The sequence below is a fragment of the Rosa rugosa genome, chromosome 7 (assembly GCF_958449725.1).
Source record: "Rosa rugosa chromosome 7, drRosRugo1.1, whole genome shotgun sequence".
Classification (NCBI taxonomy): Eukaryota; Viridiplantae; Streptophyta; class Magnoliopsida; order Rosales; family Rosaceae; genus Rosa; species Rosa rugosa.
The window spans coordinates 8,014,745-8,035,574 of NC_084826.1; the positions used below are offsets into that span (position 1 = coordinate 8,014,745).

A 20,830-nucleotide genomic window follows, 5' to 3' on the forward strand; every position below is an offset into this window, starting at 1 on the left:
AGTGAATAAAACTCATGTAACATTGATCCCAAAAGTGAAGGAACTGGAGCACATGTCGCAACTTCGTCCAATCAGCTTGTGTAATGTGATTTATAAGCTGGGCTCCAAGGTGCTTGCCAACCGTTTAAAGCCCCTTCTTCAAGCCATTATCGCGCCTAACCAAAGTGCCTTTGTTCCCGGAAGACAGATCGCTGACAATTCCCTTTTGGCGTTTGAAATTTCCCATTTTTTAAAACGTCGAAGTGGAGGTTCTCATGGGTTTGGTGCATTGAAATTGGATATGAGTAAGGCTTACGACAGGGTTGAGTGGAGATTCCTGGAGATAGTCATGCAGAGTATGGGATTCAGCCAGGTTTGGATCAGATGGATTATGAGTTGTATATCTACGGTGTCCTATTCGTTTTAACTAAACGGAGAACCTAGAGGATGCATTCGCCCTTCTCGGGGAATACGGCAAGGAGATTCTATCTCCCCCTACCTATTCCTCCTATGTGCAGAGGGTCTCTCAAGGTTGTTATTGTCGGAGGAAAATCATGGTAGGTTACATGGGGTGTCAATAGCTTCGGGAGCTCCTTCTATAAACCATCTCTTCTTTGCCGACGACTCCTTTATTTTCATGAAAGCAGAAAGGGAGGAATGTGAGCATCTGAAGGGAGTATTGCAGCTATATGAAAGTGCATCCGGTCAAGAAATAAACTATCAAAAGAGCAAAATCTCGTTTTCAAAAAATGTGGAGTTGGCCGTACAAGAGAATTTGGCGATTGTTTTTGAGGTGGAGAGGGTTGATAAGCATGATAAATACCTAGGGTTGCCAACCGAGGTTAGTTACTCTAAAACTGAAGCATTCCAATTTATTATGGAGAAGACAAGAAATAAAATGAAGGGTTGGAAGGACAGAATGTTGAGTGCAGCTGGTAAGGAGGTTATGATCAAATCGGTGGTCCAATCTGTGCCCACCTATGTCATGAGCTGCTTTGAGTTACCAAAGCACCTTTGCGAGGAGATGCATAGATGTATGGCGGAGTTTTGGTGGGGTGACACGGAGAATGGTAGGAAGATTCATTGGATGGCTTGGGATAAGATGTGTATCCCTAAAGCTGACGGAGGACTTGGTTTTCGGAACATGGTGGATTTCAATCATGCCCTTCTGGCGAAACAAGGGTGGAGGTTAATTCGGTACCCAGATTCATTGTTGGCAAGAACTCTCAAAGTCAAGTACTATCCACATTCCGACTTTATGCATGCAACTGTTGATCCGGGGGACTCCTACACCTGGAGGAGTCTAATTAAAGGCAAAGATGTTTTGGCAAAAGGACTGCGTTATCAGGTTGGTACAGGTGACAGCATATCGGTGTGGCTTGACCCTTGGATTCCAAGGCCTCATACCTTTAAACCGGTTACACCTGTGATGGAAGGCTTAGAGGAGCTTCGAGTTGCAGACCTTATAGATCAAGAGTCTAATGAGTGGATTGTGGAGATGCTTGAGGAGTTATTTTCTCCTGATGAAGTTGCGTTGATTGTTAAGTGATTACACGCATTTATATACGTATAATTATATCGAAAACACTAGAAATAAGTCAATTCTCAAGTTAATTAATATGTAACTAATCAATTTTTATTTATTTTGTAGCAAATAAGCGGAGTTGAGAATTTTAGAGGAAAATGGTGCAAAATTGGAGCTAATTGGAGTTTCTGAGAAAGAGACGAAATAGTCAATGCGGGTCAACCGTAGTCAACGCTATCAAAGGAGCGGAATCCAATTGCCTCCGATAATATATGTGGAAATGCATTGAGACAGAAGAAGAAGGAGAAAAGAAAAATAAAAATAAAAGAAGCAAAAAAAGTGTTAATTAAACAAATGTTTAATTAACAATGGTGGCCGGGCACGTGAAGAAGCAAAGAGAATCAACAACATGATGATTAATTAAACCATAAATTAATCAATGGTTTGATTAATCATGATTGAGCCTAATCCATTCTACCTCACAGACCACCACGTGGCATTTAATTCAAAAAGAAGAACAGCCACGATTCCGTTTCTTCTCCCTCTGGCAATCATCCATCCATCCATTTACTCACACTACTCTCCTTCCTTTACGAAGACCCAGACAGCCACCACATATATATATATATCCTCATATCTCATCTTCGGAAGAGAGAACCCTACAGAAGACAGAAGAGCGCCGCACAACCATTTCCAAAAGGGGAGGGCTGCTGCCCTCTCCCATCAATCACCTTCCCATCATCTTTTCTTTATTATTTTCTTAGTAATCTTTTGGGATTTGAAGGATTTACTCACCCAAAGCTTCAAGGATTCATCAAAGATTTCTCCTCTACAAGATTCAAGACTTGGGTAATTGTGGGAGTTGTAAATCAAGATTAGTCATGCTAGCTTTTTAGCTATTTGTAACTATTCTTGTTTTCTCCTACACTTCTATACTCTTTTCTCTTTGAATTTTGTATCTTTGATGTTCATAATTATGGGTAGTGAGTAATTTTCTTGTTGGGTTTTAGGGTTGTGTCCCTAACCCAAATTTTGTGTAAAAGATGTTTAATTTAATGTAATGATGCAATTTTCATATGATGGATGCTTATATCTATTTTTGTTGGGTTAAAATGCATGTCTAGGAGCCTAGTCAACTCTAGGGTGTGTATTTTGAGCATGTCTAGGATGGAGTTAGGGGCTTGACCCCTTCTAATTCCTAAGCTAGAAACCTTCAATTTCGTATTCGAGGGGTTATAAGCATGGTGATTTACACCCGTTGCGTGATTGCGCGGGCGGGTCGCTTAGTAGTCTAATTCCTCAATCTCTACGCCTCTTGATGTGAATTAGTGACCCTTGAACCGGCTCTAATTCATGCCAAGTGAGTCCCTACGGCCCTTGAACCGGAGTAGGAATACCATGAAAGGGAATTTAGGTCCTTGAGCCTTGAACCGCCTTGGATACGACTACCGCCAAAGTAGGAAATTTGCATCTATATTAGATTAGCTTCCGACACATGAAATTGGGTGAAGGAACCTCCCTAACACCCGACATTCCCATTTATTTGGTTACACTTTTATTAATTTATTTGCATTTTTATTAATTGCTTTACATTTCATTACATTTTGTTAATCTAAAATCAACTCTCAAAATATTGAACTCCAACTCATTGTAAATATTCATCACTAGGCTCTTAGTTTTGATTAGGCTTTGGTGAAAATCAAAGCCGAGCATTGATAAGGCTTGGTGCCTTAGATTAACATATTTATTTATTTTCTTTTTACTTTTCTTTATTTGCTTGTGACTTTAGTTCCGACTACCCAAGGATTGTGGGTTAGCCACTAATCCCCGTGGTACGATAACTTTGGGCATTATACTTCCCTATCTTGACAACGATACGTACGCTTGCGTAAATATGTATCCAAGTCAATGGCGCCGTTGCCGGGGATTAGGGTTTAATAGCCTTAATCCCTTGGTAAATCGGTTCTAGGTCACTTTGGCATATTTTTGTTTATTTGTTATTAAAAAAAAAAAAAAATTTGTTGTTATTTTAATTTAGTTATTTATGTTTTGTGTGCTCATTTTTCTATTTTCTTTTTAAATTTTGGTTACTAATTTTATTTTTGGGAACTCATAGGTGCTTATTTTCTTATCATATTGAGCTATGGATCGATGGAACTATGGATGAGACGATCCGAGGGGATATGAGCAAGAAAGTTTCTATGGTGGAGGTCATCAAGTGTGGAATTCTCATGCGGTTGGTTCTATGTCCTCTTGCAATGAAACTTGTGCTTTGTGTAATTCTCCATGGCATTCACGTTTTGAGTGCTCTTTGAGATTTGAATGCCCAAATTTTAATCAAGAGCGTGAGTACATTTATCAAGAGACATTTGTACCCGACGCATATCCACAAGATGAAGCTCATGAGCCTAGTAAGGAATTCGTTGAATGACTACTAGCTCAATTGCAAGCCTCCCAAGCTAGGATTTCACAAGAAACCATGGTTCCCCAAGCATATCCTCATGAGCAAGCATATGAGTCTAGGAAGCCTTCCCTTGAAGAATTACTAGCTCAATTGCAAGCCTCTCAAGCTCTATTGCAAGCCTCCCAAGCTTGATTGCAAGCTTCTCAAGAGATGCTTATACATTCCAATGAGCAACTTGAGACTAGTCTTGCACAAGAGCCACCTTTCACCATTTATGAGCATGAGTCTTTCTTTGACCAAGAGACTATTTCAAGAGAAGAAGTACATGTCAAGCATCTTGAGCAAGAGTCTTTTATGCAAGTTGAAAATAATGATGGTGATGTTGACGTACAAGAAATTGAGCTTGGTTATGAAAGTTTCAATGCAAGTGAGGTGAGAGACTACACTTCGGAGGAATGGGTGCAATATTGGAAATCTAAGCTTCCAAATGGAGTAGAGATAGTTGAAGATGATTCCGAAGAAGAGGATAACTTGTTTAGTGAGGAGGATGTGGAGCATGAAGACTTACACCATATTCCCTTAATTGTTGAGGCCGATATTTCCAACGAGGAAGAAAGTCCTTCAATACCTTGTGATGATGAAGAAATTGAAGAGCCAAGGACTTTCTCTCCTCCCACATCCAAAGAGTTCCATCATGAGCTTCCCAAGGTGGAGAGTAAAACATTGAGCACTTATGTTCTTAATGAGAGGGTTGAGATTAAGGTACTTTTACCACTCAATCCACCATTAAGTGGCCAATGTTTCTACAATGAGGTGATGGATTGGAAAGGAAATGGAGCACTTGCACTCACCCTTTCCCATCACTCTCAAGAGCTTCTACCACCTATTGTTTCTATGGGCATCATTTCTACACCACTTGAGAAGGAGAAGGCAAGGATAGCTCCTAGAAGAAAAATTGAGAAGAAGAGGAAGATTAAGAAGCTATACTTTTGGCCATCAAATGGAGTATTCTTATGTAGCTCTTGGTCTTGTCTCTATGATACATTAAAGAGTCCCTTAGCCCCAAACAATAGGGTGGTCGTACTTGAGAAGTATCCACCTTGACAAAAATTACAATCTATAGACCGGCTTGGGGTCTTTAAAAACAAGCGCTTCTAGGGAGGCAACCCTAGGTGGTTTTGAAATTTCCTGGTTTATTTTTCATCAATAAGGCTATTTGGCCATCTTTTTGGGTGGATGGGAGGTGTCCGGAGTTGGAAATGTGAAGGAGAATTAATTTGGTAGTGAGCAGTTTCTGTCCTGAAATTCAGTTGAATTTGGGTGACTATAGATTCCATTCTATATGCTATTTTCAGCTGAAATTTTTTGGAGCTATTCTTCTATATGTCTACTGTCTTGTGCCAAAATTTGAACCACTTTCAGTCCTTGGAGCTCTATTTATTTAATGGTCAATGCATGAAGTTCAGAACAGAGGCAACTACTGTAGAGTGACTTTGGGAAGCTACACCTTCTACATCCTAAGCAATTTGGAGCTAAAAATTTTCAGAGATGTATTTTCTCATGTCCTCTATATGCAGAAGAAACAGTTTTTGATTTGAACCTTCTTAGCTTCAGATATAGTGTTCCAAGTAACAGAGGTCAGAAACAGGGCACAGCAGAAACTGCAGAACAGATCAGTGAGTTTGGAGGCCAACGATGTTTGACTCAGATATGATACTTTCGTGAAATTTTACCTTCAGATATATTCATGAGTCTAATTTCGTATCCAGTTGGTCTCACCCTCTTTGCACCTCTGGAGCTTCAGATATTACAGTTTTGGTGACTGAGGGTCAGAAGAAAACTTCATGACAGATTGGCAAGTTTGACCAGCTTTACTTTTCATTTCAATTGGTGATAGGTGGCTAACTTTATATGGATAGAAAACTCTCTGAGTCTACTTTCCATTTCAAGTGGCCTCACCTGATTATCACTTTCTGAGTATGAGATATGGGCATTTGAAGACAGAAAGGTCATTGCTGGAAGTTTTCTGCACTCACTAGTTTGTGTTCACTCGGGGTGGTTGGACTTCTTGCACTTCAATTCTTCAATGGAGGTCATTATAGGGCTGTTGTGAGGTGTTTTGGAGGTGGTCAAGGCCATATGCTTAATGGAGGACCTTGTCCTTATTCTTTGGTGGCCTATTTGTGACGCATTGCTCAAGGACATTTATGTTCCAAATGGAGTCGATCTTTTCATGAGCACCTAGAGCTAGCTTGGAGCATACGTTAAGGAAGTCAAGGCCTTGTGCCTTGAGGTTGGTGTCTCATATTGGTCTTCTCCAAGGGTCGTGAGCAATGGGTGTCTACAAAGGGGGTTTTCTGTATCTTTTCTCCGCATTTAGATTTTCATTTAGATAGTTAATTTTTGTGCCCTCGCCCGGACTTCACTTTCATACCTAAATCCAACACGGATTTTGGCTTTCAAGCTCACTTTACAACATTGAGGACGATGTTGGTTTTAAGTGTGGGGGTGAGGGCTCGGGCGCCTAAAAAAAAAAAATTAGATTAGCTTTATGTAATTATATTTTAGTGGTTAATGTCTTTTCCAACCCCAATGACGAGATATGGACTTAACTTGTTATGATTGTGGATAGATTAAGCATGATCTAGGACTTTGAATTTGTTTTGTGATTAAGTGTATATGTGATCTATGCTTGATTATATGTGTGCACATAGCCTATGTTAGGTTCATTCATCATAGTTAGAGAAGCATATAGATTATTTGATTAACTTGCATGCCTTATTTGTGAGCTTTTGAGCCTAATATCTATAGTGTATGCATCGTTCATTCACTTATTTTTTCATGTGTGTACAATTTCATGACATTGCGTATCTAGAACTTGCTTGAGACCTCTCAAGGCTACTTTTAGCTTGCGACATGATAGAAAGGATTGAGACATTATGACTATATACCACCATGGCCAAAGAAGCATGTGCCCAAAGATATTTACCACAAGATTGCCACTTTGAGCCTATGTATATTGTTAGCCTTTTTGTTCATTCGCACCACAAATTCCTACCTAGCCTATACACTTTTATCCTACCATTCCATGGTAGTTGGTGAAGCGATTCGAGAGAATGACTTTATATTTGAGTGCTTCAAAAGAAGAAAAAAAAAGTCAAAAGTGTGAGGTTACAAAAGAATAAATGTGGGGGTGAGCGATTTTGTTTAGAAAGGAAAGTTTCAAAAAAAAAAAAAGAAAAAAAAAAGAAGAAGAGTTGTTTGAAAAGAAAAGAAAAAAAAGAAAAAGGGTTAAAAAAAAAAAAACTCAAATAGAAGAAAATCCAAAAATAGAAAGAAAGTAAAGTATTGTATATAGTTTAGTGTGGGTTGTACATTGGGTTTAGAGTGAGTGAGTTAGCATTTGAAATCAAAAGTCTTAAATCTCTACAAGAGAGAGTTGCTTTATCGATTTCTATGGACTTTGTATTTCCTTATCCTTCATTTCTTATAGCCACTCGCCCTTAGCCCCATTACAACCAAATAAAAGACCTCTTAATCTTGAATGTTGTGGGTTACCTAGCGGAGATGAGATCGAAGAGCAAGCCTATGGCGACGCATGTTGTGAAATTGCTTTTGAGTGAAACACATATAACCCCTAAACACTTGAGTGGTAATATTTAGTGAACCTTTGTGAGTTTAGTGGGTTATATCGGGTCTTCTATATGCCTATTTGATTGTGGTGGATTGATTTGACACATGGTCAACACATGCATATACTTTAGCATTTCTCACATGTGCATCTTAATTGCCTTACAAATTCAAAAATCTTATGTTGTGCTTTGTCAACCTCATGGTCATATACATAATTAGTTCTCCGAGGGTTGTGGTTGGAAAGGCTAATACTACACTTCCTTTATGTTTGTGAATTAATAGATTTTCGGATTAGATTTCATTTAGTTTGCTTGAGGACAAGTAAAGTTCAAGTGTGGGGGTGTGATTACACGCATTTATATACATGTAATTATATCGAAAACACTAGAAATAAGTCAATTCTCAAGTTAATTAATATGTAACTAATCAATTTTTATTTATTTTGTAGCAAATAAGCGGAGTTGAGAATTTTGGAGGAAAATGGTGCAAAATTGGAGCTAATTGGAGTTTCTGAGAAAGAGACGAAATAGTCAATGCGGGTCAACCGTAGTCAACGCTATCAAAGGAGCGGAATCCAATTGCCTCCGATAATATATGCGGAAATGCATTGAGAGAGAAGAAGAAGGAGAAAAGGAAAATAAAAATAAAAGAAGCAAAAAAAGTGTTAATTAAACAAATGTTTAATGAACAATGGTGGGCACGTGAAGAAGCAAAGAGAATCAACAGCATGATGATTAATTAAACCATAAATTAATCAATGGTTTGATTAATCATGATTGAGCCTAATCCATTCTACCTCACAGACCACCACGTGGCATTTAATTCAAAAAGAAGAACAGCCACGATTCCGTTTCTTCTCCCTCTGGCAATCATCCATCCATCCATTTACTCACACTACTCTCCTTCCTTTACGAAGACCCAGACAGCCACCACATATATATATATATCCTCATATCTCATCTTTGGAAGAGAGAACCCTACAGAAGACAGAAGAGCGCCGCACAACCATTTCCAAAAGGGGAGGGCTGCCGCCCTCTCCCATCAATCACCTTCCCATCATCTTTTCTTTATTATTTTCTTAGTAATCTTTTGGGATTTGAAGGATTTACTCACCCAAAGCTTCAATGATTCATCAAAGATTTCTCCTCTACAAGATTCAAGACTTGGGTAACTGTGGGAGTTGTAAATCAAGATTAGTCATGCTAGCTTTTTAGCTATTTGTAACTATTCTTGTTTTCTCCTACAATTCTATACTCTTTTCTCTTTGAATTTTGTATCTTTGATGTTCATAATTATGGGTAGTGAGTAATTTTCTTGTTGGGTTTTAGGGTTGTGTCCCTAACCCAAATTTTGTGTAAAAGATGTTTAATTTAATGTAATGATGCAATTTTCATATGATGGATGCTTATATCTATTTTTGTTGGGTTAAAATGCATGTCTAGGAGCCTAGTCAACTCTAGGGTGTGTATTTTGAGCATGTCTAGGATGGAGTTAGGGGCTTGACCCCTTCTAATTCCTAAGCTAGAAACCTTCAATTTCGTATTCGAGGGGGTATAAGCATGGTGATTTACACCCGTTGCGTGATTGCGCGGGCGGGTCGCTTAGTAGTCTAATTCCTTGATCTCTACGCCTCTTGATGTGAATTAGTGACCCTTGAACCGGCTCTAATTCATGCCAAGTGAGTCCCTACGGCCCTTGAACCGGAGTAGGAATACCATGAAAGGGAATTTAGGTCCTTGAGCCTTGAACCGCCTTGGATACGACTACCGCCAAAGTAGGAAATTTGCATCTATATTGGATTAGCTTCCGACACATGAAATTGGGTGAAGGAACCTCCCTAACACCCGACGTTCCCATTTATTTGGTTACACTTTTATTAATTTATTTGCATTTTTATTAATTGCTTTACATTTCATTACATTTTGTTAATCTAAAATCAACTCTCAAAATATTGAACTCCAACTCATTGTAAATATTCATCACTAGGCTCTTAGTTTTGATTAGGCTTTGGTGAAAATCAAAGCCGAGCATTGCTAAGGCTTGGTGCCTTAGATTAACATTTTTATTTATTTTCTTTTTACTTTTCTTTATTTGCTTGTGACTTTAGTTCCGACTACCCAAGGATTGTGGGTTAGCCACTAATCCCCGTGGTACGATAACTTTGGGCATTATACTTCCCTATCTTGACAACGATACGTACGCTTGCGTAAATATGTATCCAAGTCATTAAGATACTGCTAAGTGTGCGAAACCCTCCTGATCGGATTGTTTGGCATTATGACAAGCGTGGGATTTATAGTGTCAAGAGCGGATATCATGTCACTAGAAGACTGTCCTCTCCTGTTTTTCAGACATCTACCTCGGCGGGATAACCAGTCTTGATGGCGTTCTGGAAGAAGCTCTGGAAGGTACATGTCCAACCTAAGGTACGTTCTTTTATTTGGCGGTTAGTGTGTGGAATTATACCTACCAAAGAAGCGTTGAGTAAAAAAAGAGTCCAACTTCCAGAGTTGGTATGTGTTTTGTGCAAATGTGAGGTAGAAACTGATTTACATTTATTCAAAGACTGTAATGTGGTAGCATGCTTTTGGCTATTCGGTGCACTTGGTCTGCGAGCAAGGAATCATCAATCAGCTTCTCTTCTTGCATGGATCTTAGATATGGTGGACGTACTTCCCATGCAACAGGTGTGTACCTTTTTCATGTCTCTGTGGACCATATGGGTAGAAAGGAATCAAATGGTATGGAATGGGAGCACATTTAATCCCATGCATGCTTCTGCATGGTCAAACCAACTTCTTTTGGAATACCAACGTCTGCATCCAATTAAGGAAGCAAGGCAGCCTAGGAGAAGGGAGAAAACAAAGTGGGTCTTCCCTCCCAGAGGCAGGCTCAAGTTGAATATTGACGGGTCATTCCAGCGAGATGGGGACCGAGGTGGCATAGGTGTTGTTGTGCGGGATTCCAGTGGTAAAGTTCATGCCACATGGTCCAGGCTTCTACCAAATGCAGGTTCTGCATTTCAATGTGAAGTTGAGGCCTGTAGGGCAGCTTTACTCCTAGCTATACACCAAGGATGGCGAGAGATCGAAGTTGAGAGTGACTCGTCGGTTTTAGTAAATGCTATGAATTACCAAGGAGAGGACAACTCAGAGGTTAGTCGAATTATCGATGATTGCAAAGATTATGTACATGCTTTTGATGCTATTGTAATTCGACATATCTTTAGAGAAGCAAATAGTGTGGCGGATAGACTTGCCCACTTTGCTAGCTTAGGTCAGGTTACTGATCTATATTTAGGGGAGGCTCCTGATTACTTACAGGATGTCCTCTATGAAGACTTTTGTAAAGCTTCTACATGCAAATGCTCGGGGTACAGGTATTACGTCCCCCCCGATGCGTCAATCTATTTTAAATAATAATATGGGCGTGGGGATGAGCCTCCCAGCTTGACTGGGTTCCAAACCCCTTTTCAAAAAAAAAAAAGTTTATCATGCATTCATTTTACATCTATTTAAACAAAAATTACAATTATTTGAATTAAAATTACAACATTGAGAATAAAGTTACTATATTCATTTATGTTGTAGGAGAATGCAATTGTGTGTATATTATTGATAATAGGAGCCCTTTAAATAGGGAGTTACAAGGTACCCAAAAAGGTAATAGAATCTGATTACAATTGAATACCTAGAACACATTCCTATTACAACTCTAACCCTAGTTTGTAGAGGCACACATTATGTCGATATCCTTCAACACTCCCCCTTGTGCCGCTCAAACTTGGTGATGACGCTTTAATTGTTGCCTCGTTAAAAACCTTGCCAGGTAACAAAAACCCTGTGGGACAAAAATAACCCTGGTCGAAGGACAAAAAGAGCACAACACGTCCTTCACTCTTCGAGATCGAACATGTAGACATCATGCCTCCCCCTGATGTCAATATCTCCCCCTGATTGCTACAATCATGGAAGTTCGGATAACTTTCTTAATCCGATGCTTTTCACATGTTTCTCGAAGGTGGATTTTGGTAACGACTTAGTAAATAAGTCTGCTACATTATCCTCAGATCGGATTTGGTTCACTTCAATATTTAGAAGTGCCTGTTGTCATTTTGATGGAGGGGAGGAGGAGCACGGAAGGTGGCATTTTGCCTTGTGGGGTCCGATCCCACACTTCCGTTATCTCTTTTCTCTGTAGGGATAGAACAAGCCCATATCAATCGTACCTCTCAAGTATCGAAAGATTGTCTTTATACCAATCTAATGGCGTTGCGTTGGCGCGGGGCTATGTCTAGCCAACAAGTTCATAATAATTGAGGTGTCCGGTCTTGTATTGTGCTAAGTACAATAATGCGCCTATTGTACATAAGTAAGCACTTCTGCTATTAACACGTCTTCGTCATCATCCCTGGGACGAAACGGATCCCTTTTAGGGCCAAGACTACGGACGACCATGGTGCATCTTTGAATTTATCAAAAAATGTCTCTTGACACGGTATACAAGTTCTGAATTTAGACAAAACCGTGTTCTCCCAAGGTCATTCCTCTCAAACTCGGATTTCAAGTGTTCAGCGGTTTTCCTTAACCCACAAGGGTTCCAATTATGTTTATCAACATAAACCACGACAATTGCAAATCCGGAACTTGTCATGGAAAAGCGTGGGCATAGTTCATCATATCCCTTCCCAATCAAGTAGTCACTTTAGTGAGCATTTCAACCTCGTTGCAAACGCGCTCCGTGGTCTAGAGCCACTTAACTTGGGTAAATGAAGTTCACAAGAACCTTCATTATATTCCGTATCTAGATCCCCATAAAGATATGTAGTGACCACATTTGTAAGCTGCATGTTCAGTTATTTGGAAACTACCAAACTGACAAGGTAGTGGAGTGCAATGACATCCATTACGAGAGAATATGTCTTCTCGTAGTCGATTCCAAGGCGTTTTGTGAGAAGCCTTGAGCCATAAGGCGAGATTATCATCTCTTTTTCTCATCACGCTATCTAACGAAGACCTATTAATGTCAACAGGTTTTATGTTAGGAGGCGTTGGCATATCAGGCCCGAAATCCTTCCTCTTCGTTAGTGAATCCAATTCAACCTGGATCGCATCTTTCCATTTAGGCCAATTTTCTCTACGTTGGCATTCTTCAACGGAGTAAGGTTCGATGTCATTGGTCTCAATAATTCCACGTCCTCATGTACACTAGTGTAGTTCGTAGAGATCTCTATATTTTCAGGAATTGGTTCTAACATTGAGGCGTCCCCCAACGATGTCTCTTGGACATAACCACAATCCAAAATATTCTCATGAGACGGATTTTGAGTATCAATGATCAATGGATCAAGTTGTGCCAAACTCGCTCTCCTCTTAGGGCGAGAATCCATCGAACCTATGGGTCTCCTACGCTCTCTAGCGGAACCCATGGCCTATGACGCCATTATGCTACCTTGTGGCGTCACCATACCACCATCCATGGTGGTGGTGCCGTACCCATCTTCTCTGGGTGACACCATGTCCTCTTATGGGGACATCAATCCTTGCAGGCATGTTTGCAGCAGGTATATGTGATCTCGTCACTTTTAGGGGATCAAGATGAGACATAGTGGGGACAGACCACGACAATTCCTGTCGTTCCTGTTGAACATTGACGTTCTAATCTCCCCCTAACGACGAGAAGACTGTCTCATCAAAGTGACAATTCGCAAATCCAGCGAAATAGAGATCGCCTGTCAAGGGTTCTACGTAGCGGACTTATATATATATATATATATATATGCATTCGTTGCAATGACTCATGTTGATGCGCTGTGGCGGCGCAATTGGCACATGAACCGCACACTCAAATATGCATAAATACGAGATATTAGACTCGAACCCAGTCACTAGCTGTAATGCAAATAAAAGTTGAGTGGCTGCCATGAGTCGTAGACGAATTAGCATAGCTGCATGCGATATTGCATAACCCAAGCGGAAATATTGGTGCGCATTACCAGTGTCCGGGCTACCATCGTAGTCGTTTAATGGTGGCTTTTCCGAGAGACCAATTGGGTGTGTACATGGGAATATGATACTTGATATCAATACCCAATGACATGCAATAGTCATCGAAAATTGTCGATGTAAACTCTCTAGCATTATCAAGTCAAATTGACTGAATGGGATGATCTGGGTAGTGAGCCAGTAACCATATGTTATGTGCTAGGAGTGTAGCATAAGCAGCATTACGAGTGGATAATGGCATAACACGTGACCAGCGTGTTTGCGTATCAACCAACACCATAAAACATCTATACGGTCCGCAAGTTGGTTGATCAAATCCATGGAATTCCCTTAGATTCTTTGTAAGAATGAAATTATTTCCTCAATCTCCTTTGCATAGGATGGTCTCAATCCTAAATAACAGGCTTTACAGAACGAAACATGGGCTTTATAATCAACCAATGAGGCTTTTGGTTAAGCCATAATGTCACAATAGACTTGAGAAGTAGAGAGAGGAGTTTATGGCGTCAATGCCATGTATTTGCCGCAGGGGGTAGGCGGCGCCGGCCATGTATGGCCGGTCTTTGCACAATCATGGAGCCATGAGGCGCATGTGCAGCTCCTAGAACCAATTCTTGGTTCTTACTTTTCTTCGTTCTGAAAATGGATGTCCGTGTAAAGTCTTTAATACACGGATCATCATGTCAAAGCCTATATGTGTCAGAATCCCATAAGTCGTCTCTCATGACATGGTTGGATTCAATAACTCAAATAGTGGTTGCATACAACCCATTAGAGCGACACATAAGTTTCTTTAATACTCGTTTATGTCCATAGACATTAGAGGTGATGCAAAGGAACTCTGTCCATTCTCATAATGTGTTTCCACATGAAAACCATTGGCTCTTATATAATTGTTAATGCTCAAAGTCTGGCGGTAGCCAAATCTTCGTTTAACGCGGGTCCGGTGGACAGACCGCTACTCTGTATACTTGGTGATCCTTGCTGGCTGCCAAATAAAAGACAGAGCGTCAGAGGGAGACCGCGTTGGGCGGTCTTCACTTCTCCGATGCCTAAGTCAGTTGATACATATAGGCAGCACAATAATAAATGAGTAGTTAATGCATAATAATGAAGAGAGAAGAGAGGACCTTTTATAGGTGAGGAGAGGTTTGATCTTCTCTTTGTTTTCGATGTGGGACTGATGTGCTTTAGTTCCCAGTTTTAGTAGCTTCTGATGCCGTCTTGGCAGAGTACGTGGCGGCGCGTCAGCGGTGATCCTGGGGAACTCTTGTGCTCAGGCCGTGGCCCGCCTGGCTGCCTATCCGTGGGTCACTCCTTTGACGGTAGTTGGTACCTCTGGCGGTACGATGAGCGTGGCTGATTATAGCTAATTATGCTTTGCAAACGTACATGTAGGTACAAGTCCCCCGAGTCCCCAGTCAAGGAGGGCAATCTTGGTTGGGGAGTTGATCGGCGGTTTGAAGCGTTTTCTTCCGCTAGACTTTGCAAAAGCATAATTAGCGTCAGTGCGTTGTCAGCCACGGATATCACTGAGCAAACGCTTTATACCCTTTCGGGTGGGCCCCTGCTAGGCCCCCCAGGGAGTCCCCCGCTCCCCGGCTAAGATGGACCTCCGGATGGTCGCAAAATTTGTTTGGTGAGGGGGAGCTGCACGGAGCAGAGGGTGTTGGGTAGCGAACCCAATCTTTAGTACCCGAGTGACGGGGGTCAACGTACCTGATCAGGGCCGTCGTAGATTGTTGACTAGTCCCCGTGTCCCGTAGGGACGATCTGACTGTAACGCCGCGTGGCGGGCATTTGTCAGAATGAGGCGTGGCCTCGGGATCCGCCGCTGGCGGGTGTCCCCCCGCTGGGTTATAGCAGTAAACAGCGTCCAGTGGACGTGCTTGGCGTTACTTTACTGAGCGGTACCGCGCTGAATAAAGTACGCGACTTGCTAGATAAAAGAGGTTTCCGCTAGAGGTGTGTAGCGGAAGGCGCCCCGTTTGTATGATGACAAGGGAGAAGTTCCGCTACTGGGAGACTTCGTGAATAACAGCGAGTGAAAAGTTCCGCTGGCGGGGTTCCGCCCAGCGGAGAGACTTGGAGAGGACAAGTGAGAAGTTCCGCTGGCGGGGTTTCGCCCAGCGGAGACCGTCACTTGGAGAGGACAAGTGAGAAGTTCCGCTGGCGGGGTTTCGCTCAGCGGAGACCGTCACTTGGAGAAGGGCGTACTTTTGATTGCTTCCGTGAGACGCCTCGTCTGACGGCGGTTGACACGTGGCAAATAACTAGAGGGTTAGCGTGCGGAGACGCGTCTCCTCAGTCCGGCCGTCTTCTCGTCATTAATGCGAGTAATGATGAATTTCGTAACCGAGGCGACGCCTCGGTTAACCCGGAGGGTTAATGCGAGCAGGGGACACGTGTACGGCTGGGGTGTGATGTCGTTTTCTAGCGGACGGCCCAAAAGCCGCTGATGTTGACATAAAAGGGGGGGAACGCATCGAGAAGGGACATCACAAAATCCATTCGAACCTTAGTCGTCTTCAGGCTCTGCCCTTCTCAGATTGCAGAGAGAGAGTGTCGCGCGTTGGTGGAGTTCTCGTGGTCGGAGAGACGAAAACTTCCGTCGTCGGGGCACAGCGAGCATCAGTACGCCAGAGAGTTCACGACTGAGGTTAGTGTTCTGGTTATCCTTCTTTTTGGTTTCGTGTTTTTGTCGATTTATGGGTTTGGTGGTTGTTTCTGGGATTGGTGTGTGAACTGGGTTTCTTGATGTTCGTCGGGGGTGTAAGATGAGATTTGGGGGTAGGTTATGGTGTTTGACAGAGAGTTGTCAGTTAGGGTTTTGCTAGATGGTTGAATCTGGGTTGAGGGGGGTTTGTTCATATTTTGGTATTTTCTGGGTAGCTGTTCGTGGTGTTCTTTGCTATACCTGATATAGGGATATGTTAGATCCTTCTGTGGGCTAACTGATTTGGGTTTTAGGGTTTTGGGATGGCCAACGTCATAGAGATCTCGAGCAGTGAGGACTCCGGGTCTGACGTGTCAATCAGTGCGGCGGATAGGGTTTTTATTGACTCGTTGCGTCCGTCTGCCCGTGCAGGAACCTCACTGCCAGAGCCGCTAGACATCGAGCCGCTACAAACCATACCCTGGGAAGTAGTCATGGGCCGTACGTCGCGTTCGGAGAGTTCTAGGGCGGGTGAGGATGCTGCTGCGCGGGATAGGAATGAGGAGCGGCTAGCAAGTAACAGCGCCGCCAGTGGTTCCGCTGACGGGGGAAACGTGACGGGGGAGGAAACAGAGTCGGCGTGGGTTCTCCAGGATGGGACCCCCGTTGACGAGGCGGGAGGGCGGATGACTGCCGCCGCTGTCAACTGGATGAAGCGGATATACCGGCTGCCGGGAGTGGTGAAACTTCGTCAACCGACGGCGGACGAGAAGGCCTCAATTCTTCCAGCGGGGTTCGCCGCTGTTCACGAGGCAATATTCCGCCAAGGAGTGACACTGCCGCTTGTACCCAACCTTCAGATCTTGGTGTGCGAGTTCGGCGTCGCCTTTGGGCAGATCTGTCCCAACATGTGGCGGTTGATGCTGGCGATGAACTCCTTGTGGCGGCTATCCGGCTGCGAGGGGCCGACTGTGGCGGAGGTTTTGCACTTCTACGAACTGGTGTACGTGAATCGCCAAGGTTGCAGAGGGCAAGTAAATTTGAGCCGCCGGCAGGGAGCGCCCAAGCTGATAGAGAATTTGAGGGATTCGATGTCCTACTGGCGGGGGACGTTTTGCGTGGCAACGACGGGGTGGGAGTATCAAGCGGAGTCCAACCAGGGGGAGCCGACGTTTAGGATTAAGTCGGAGTTTCAGCCAATCCGAGGTTGTCCGTCGATCTCCGCTGAACATAGTTGGCGGTTTATTGTATATTTATTGCAATCGTTTGACTGACGCCTTGTCTCTTGTTTTGCAGCGGGACTGCGTTATAACCTGACGCGTGAGGAAGAGTGCCGTGTTGCGCGTATCAAAGGCTGTTGGAAGAACCGCAATTTGCTGGACTTCCGTCTTCTCACCGGCTGGGAGTTGTTGGTTGATCTACAACTAACGCGCGCTATTGGTAAGAGATCTCCGCCATATTGTATCCCTCGATAACTTGGTTAATGCTGACGGGTGTTTGCATGTTCTCAGAAACTCCGCCAGGCAACAAAGCGAGCCGCGACGCCTTTGACAAAGCCATGGATCGTGCGGAGATAGACAACTTCTTGGAGGCGATGTACGCGTCAGGGGAGGCGGCCCAAAAGACAGTTGTGAACCCGGAGACTCTGGAGATGAGTGCATCCGAGGTTCCGGTGGTGCTGCCCATGCCGCACCACTCCCACCTAGGGGCCGACGGTCTGCCCAGCGTGCAGGCGGATGGGACTGCGGGCGGGGGAAAAAAGGGGTCCTCTACCGTGCCGCAGAAGGAAAGAGTGGTTGCCACTCGACGTGGGCCACAGAAAGAAAGAGTTGTGGCGCCGGCGGGGGCTGCTGCTACTGCGGTGGGGAGACAACCGCAGAAGGGGTCCAGGGCTGCGCCCACTGAAGATGCACGGGGGATCCTGCGGAAGCGGCGTCAGTGTGACTCGGCCGGGGAGGAGGATGATGACGAGACCCTCGAGGTCCACAGGCAGAAGAAGGGCCGACAAGACCCGTCGAAGGCCCCTGTGACGGCCGAGAGAGAGATGCCCGTGAGCGATCTGGACTCTTTCGCCGCCTTCACCGAGTTCATGACCGACAGTGAGCGGGAGTTTCTCTATCATCTGTGCGAGCGGTTGGGGTTCGGCGGTCTGGCAGGGATGACGCGGCCAACGGCGATCGAGCAGTCGCCCTTTAGCTCAGCCTTTGGGCACCTGGCGGTTGGGCTGAACGAAATGTTCTTGGCGGCCTCCAAGCAACCCCGAATTGAGGGACAGCTCCGGGACCCGTCTACATGTAGGTTCCATTCTGATTGGAGGGGACTCGCCTCCCCAACGGTTACCACTTCTGCTCCGGGCACTATCTCTGTACCGGGTTCAGGTTGACGTTCGGTGAGTTTAGCGATGAAGTCCGCCACTGCCTGGCCCTTCATGGCGGTTCTTGGTTTGTATTCTATGTCGAACTCGCTGAGCTCGATGGCCCACTTGCTGAGGCGCCCCGAGTGTTCAGGGTTCTGCATTACTTGCCTCAGCGGTTGATTGGTTAACACATGGATCGTGTGGGCCTGGAAGTATTGGCGGAGGCGCCTGGCGGCAACGATAAGTGCAAGGGCCAGTTGCTCCAAGGGAGGATACCTTGTTTCTGCTCCGTTCATGCCTCTGCCGGCGTAGAAAACTGGGAGCTCATCTTGGCCTTCCCTTCGGACAATTGCGTAACTTACCGCCGATGCGGATACCGCTAGGTATATGAATAGGGTTTCTCCTTGGACAGGGACAGCGAGGAGAGGGACTGCCGCCAGGTATTCCTTCAGGCCTTGGAACGCCGCCTGACATTCTGGATTCCAGTCGATGACCTTCTTGTGCGTTGTTTTGAGGAGTTTGAAGAATGGGGCACACTTATCAGTGAGTCGAGAGATGAATCGAGAAAGGGCGGTTAACTTGCCCTGGAGGCACTGGACGTGTACCTTATACTCAGGGTCCGCCAGGTCAAGGATGGCCTGGACCTTGTCTGGGCCTCTATGCCCCGCTCGCTGACAATGTATCCCAGGAATTTGCTAGCGGTGACTGCAAAGAAACATTTTTCCTGGTTGAGGCGCATACCATAGGCCAAGAGAATGGTTACTATGATCCTGAGGTTTGCCACATGTCCGCCGGCCTTTATGCTCTTAACTAGCATGTCGTCCACGTAGACCTCGATGATTTTTCCCAGATGCTCAGCGAACATGGCGTTCATCAACCGCTGGTAAGTGGCACCGGCGTTCTTCAGACCGAAAGGCATGACATTGTAGCAGTAGAGGCCTTTGTCGGTGGTAAAGGTGGTGCATTCCTGGTCGCTGGGGTGCATTTTGATCTGATTGTATCCGGAGAAAGCGTCCATCATGCTGAGGAGCTCATGTCCGGCGGTTGAATTTACCAACTGATCGATACGGGGTAGCGGGAAACTATCCTTTGGGCATGCCTTGTTGAGATTTTTGAAGTCAACACACATCCGCCACTTGCCGCTGGGCTTTTTGACCATTACCAAATTTGAGATCCACTGGGGATAGATGACTTGGCGGATAAATCCAATGTCCTGGAGTTTGGCGACCTCTTCTCCGATTGCCCGGTATTTTTCCTCATCGAAGGCCCTCCGCTTCTGCTTGATGGGATAAAAGGAGGGTTTGATGGTCAATTTATGAGTGATAATCTCAGGGGAGATACCTGGCATGTCCGCGTAGGACCATGCAAAGACGGAGGCGTTATGACGTAGGAATTGAACGAGTTCTGCCTCTACTTCTGGGTCTAGTTGGGCGCCTATGCGGACTGTCCGCTCAGGGTGCTCGTCTGAGATGCAGACAACTTTCAAGGATGTGTCCGGGTTGACCGGCTCCTTCCTTACATACTTCTCCTCCTCATCCCTAGGGTCTTCGAAGATATTTGGTGGCGGTGCCTGGTTTCCCACTGTCAGGACATCATGGCGGTGTGTTGACCGTGCTATAGTTGTTGAATAACACTCGCGTGCCAACTGCTGGCTTCCCCTCACACTGCCCGTGCCGTTAGGTGTGGGGAACTTCATGAGAAGCATGTATCCGGCGATAATGCACTTAAGCTTGTTAAGCGCCGGTCGTCCGAGGATGGCATTATATGAGTTGAGACAATCAACGATTATGAATTCTGTATGTACCTCCGCCATACAAGGACTAGCGCCAATAGTCAACCGCATGTAGTCAGAACCGAGCGATTGTGTGACGTCACCAGAGAAGCTGAGCAGTGGCTCATGGTCCTGGAGCAACTTGTTATTCCGCTTGAGGTGGCTGTAGCAATCGTTAAAGATGACGTTGACAGCGGACCCGCTATCTTCCAATATTCTCCCTACTGAGAACCTGCCAAGAATGGCGTCGACCAAGAAGGGGTCATCATGGGGTAGGTGCACCCCGCGCTCCTCCTCCTCCGAGAATGTAATAGGTTCCCAACCCACCTTTGGGACTTTGGCGGATCTCTCGTAACGGATATGGCAAACCTCCTTTGGGTGATTAATGCGTGCATAACGCTTCCTGGCTCTGTGAGACATGCCCGTGATTGGAGCACCGCCGTCGATTGTGTTAATGCGGCCCAACGTCTCTACGTTGGCGATCACGGGTGGCGGTTGGCG

General features: G+C 44.5%; 2 protein-coding genes across 2 annotated transcripts; both read left to right on the forward strand.

The window, feature by feature from the left end:
• The first annotated feature begins 1,643 nt into the window (after positions 1-1,643).
• Positions 1,644-6,609, forward strand: LOC133722323 (uncharacterized). Its single transcript, XM_062149205.1, has 2 exons — positions 1,644-2,353; positions 3,621-6,609. The coding sequence occupies exon 2, from the start codon at positions 4,119-4,121 to the stop codon at positions 5,010-5,012; it is 894 nt and encodes a 297-aa protein (XP_062005189.1). The 5' UTR covers positions 1,644-2,353; positions 3,621-4,118; the 3' UTR covers positions 5,013-6,609.
• Positions 6,610-10,279: 3,670 nt separating this feature from the next.
• LOC133722758 (uncharacterized) lies at positions 10,280-11,159 on the forward strand. The gene is made up of 2 exons (XM_062149627.1): positions 10,280-10,920; positions 11,132-11,159. The coding sequence occupies exons 1-2, from the start codon at positions 10,280-10,282 to the stop codon at positions 11,157-11,159; spliced, it is 669 nt and encodes a 222-aa protein (XP_062005611.1).
• The last annotated feature ends 9,671 nt before the right edge of the window (positions 11,160-20,830 follow it).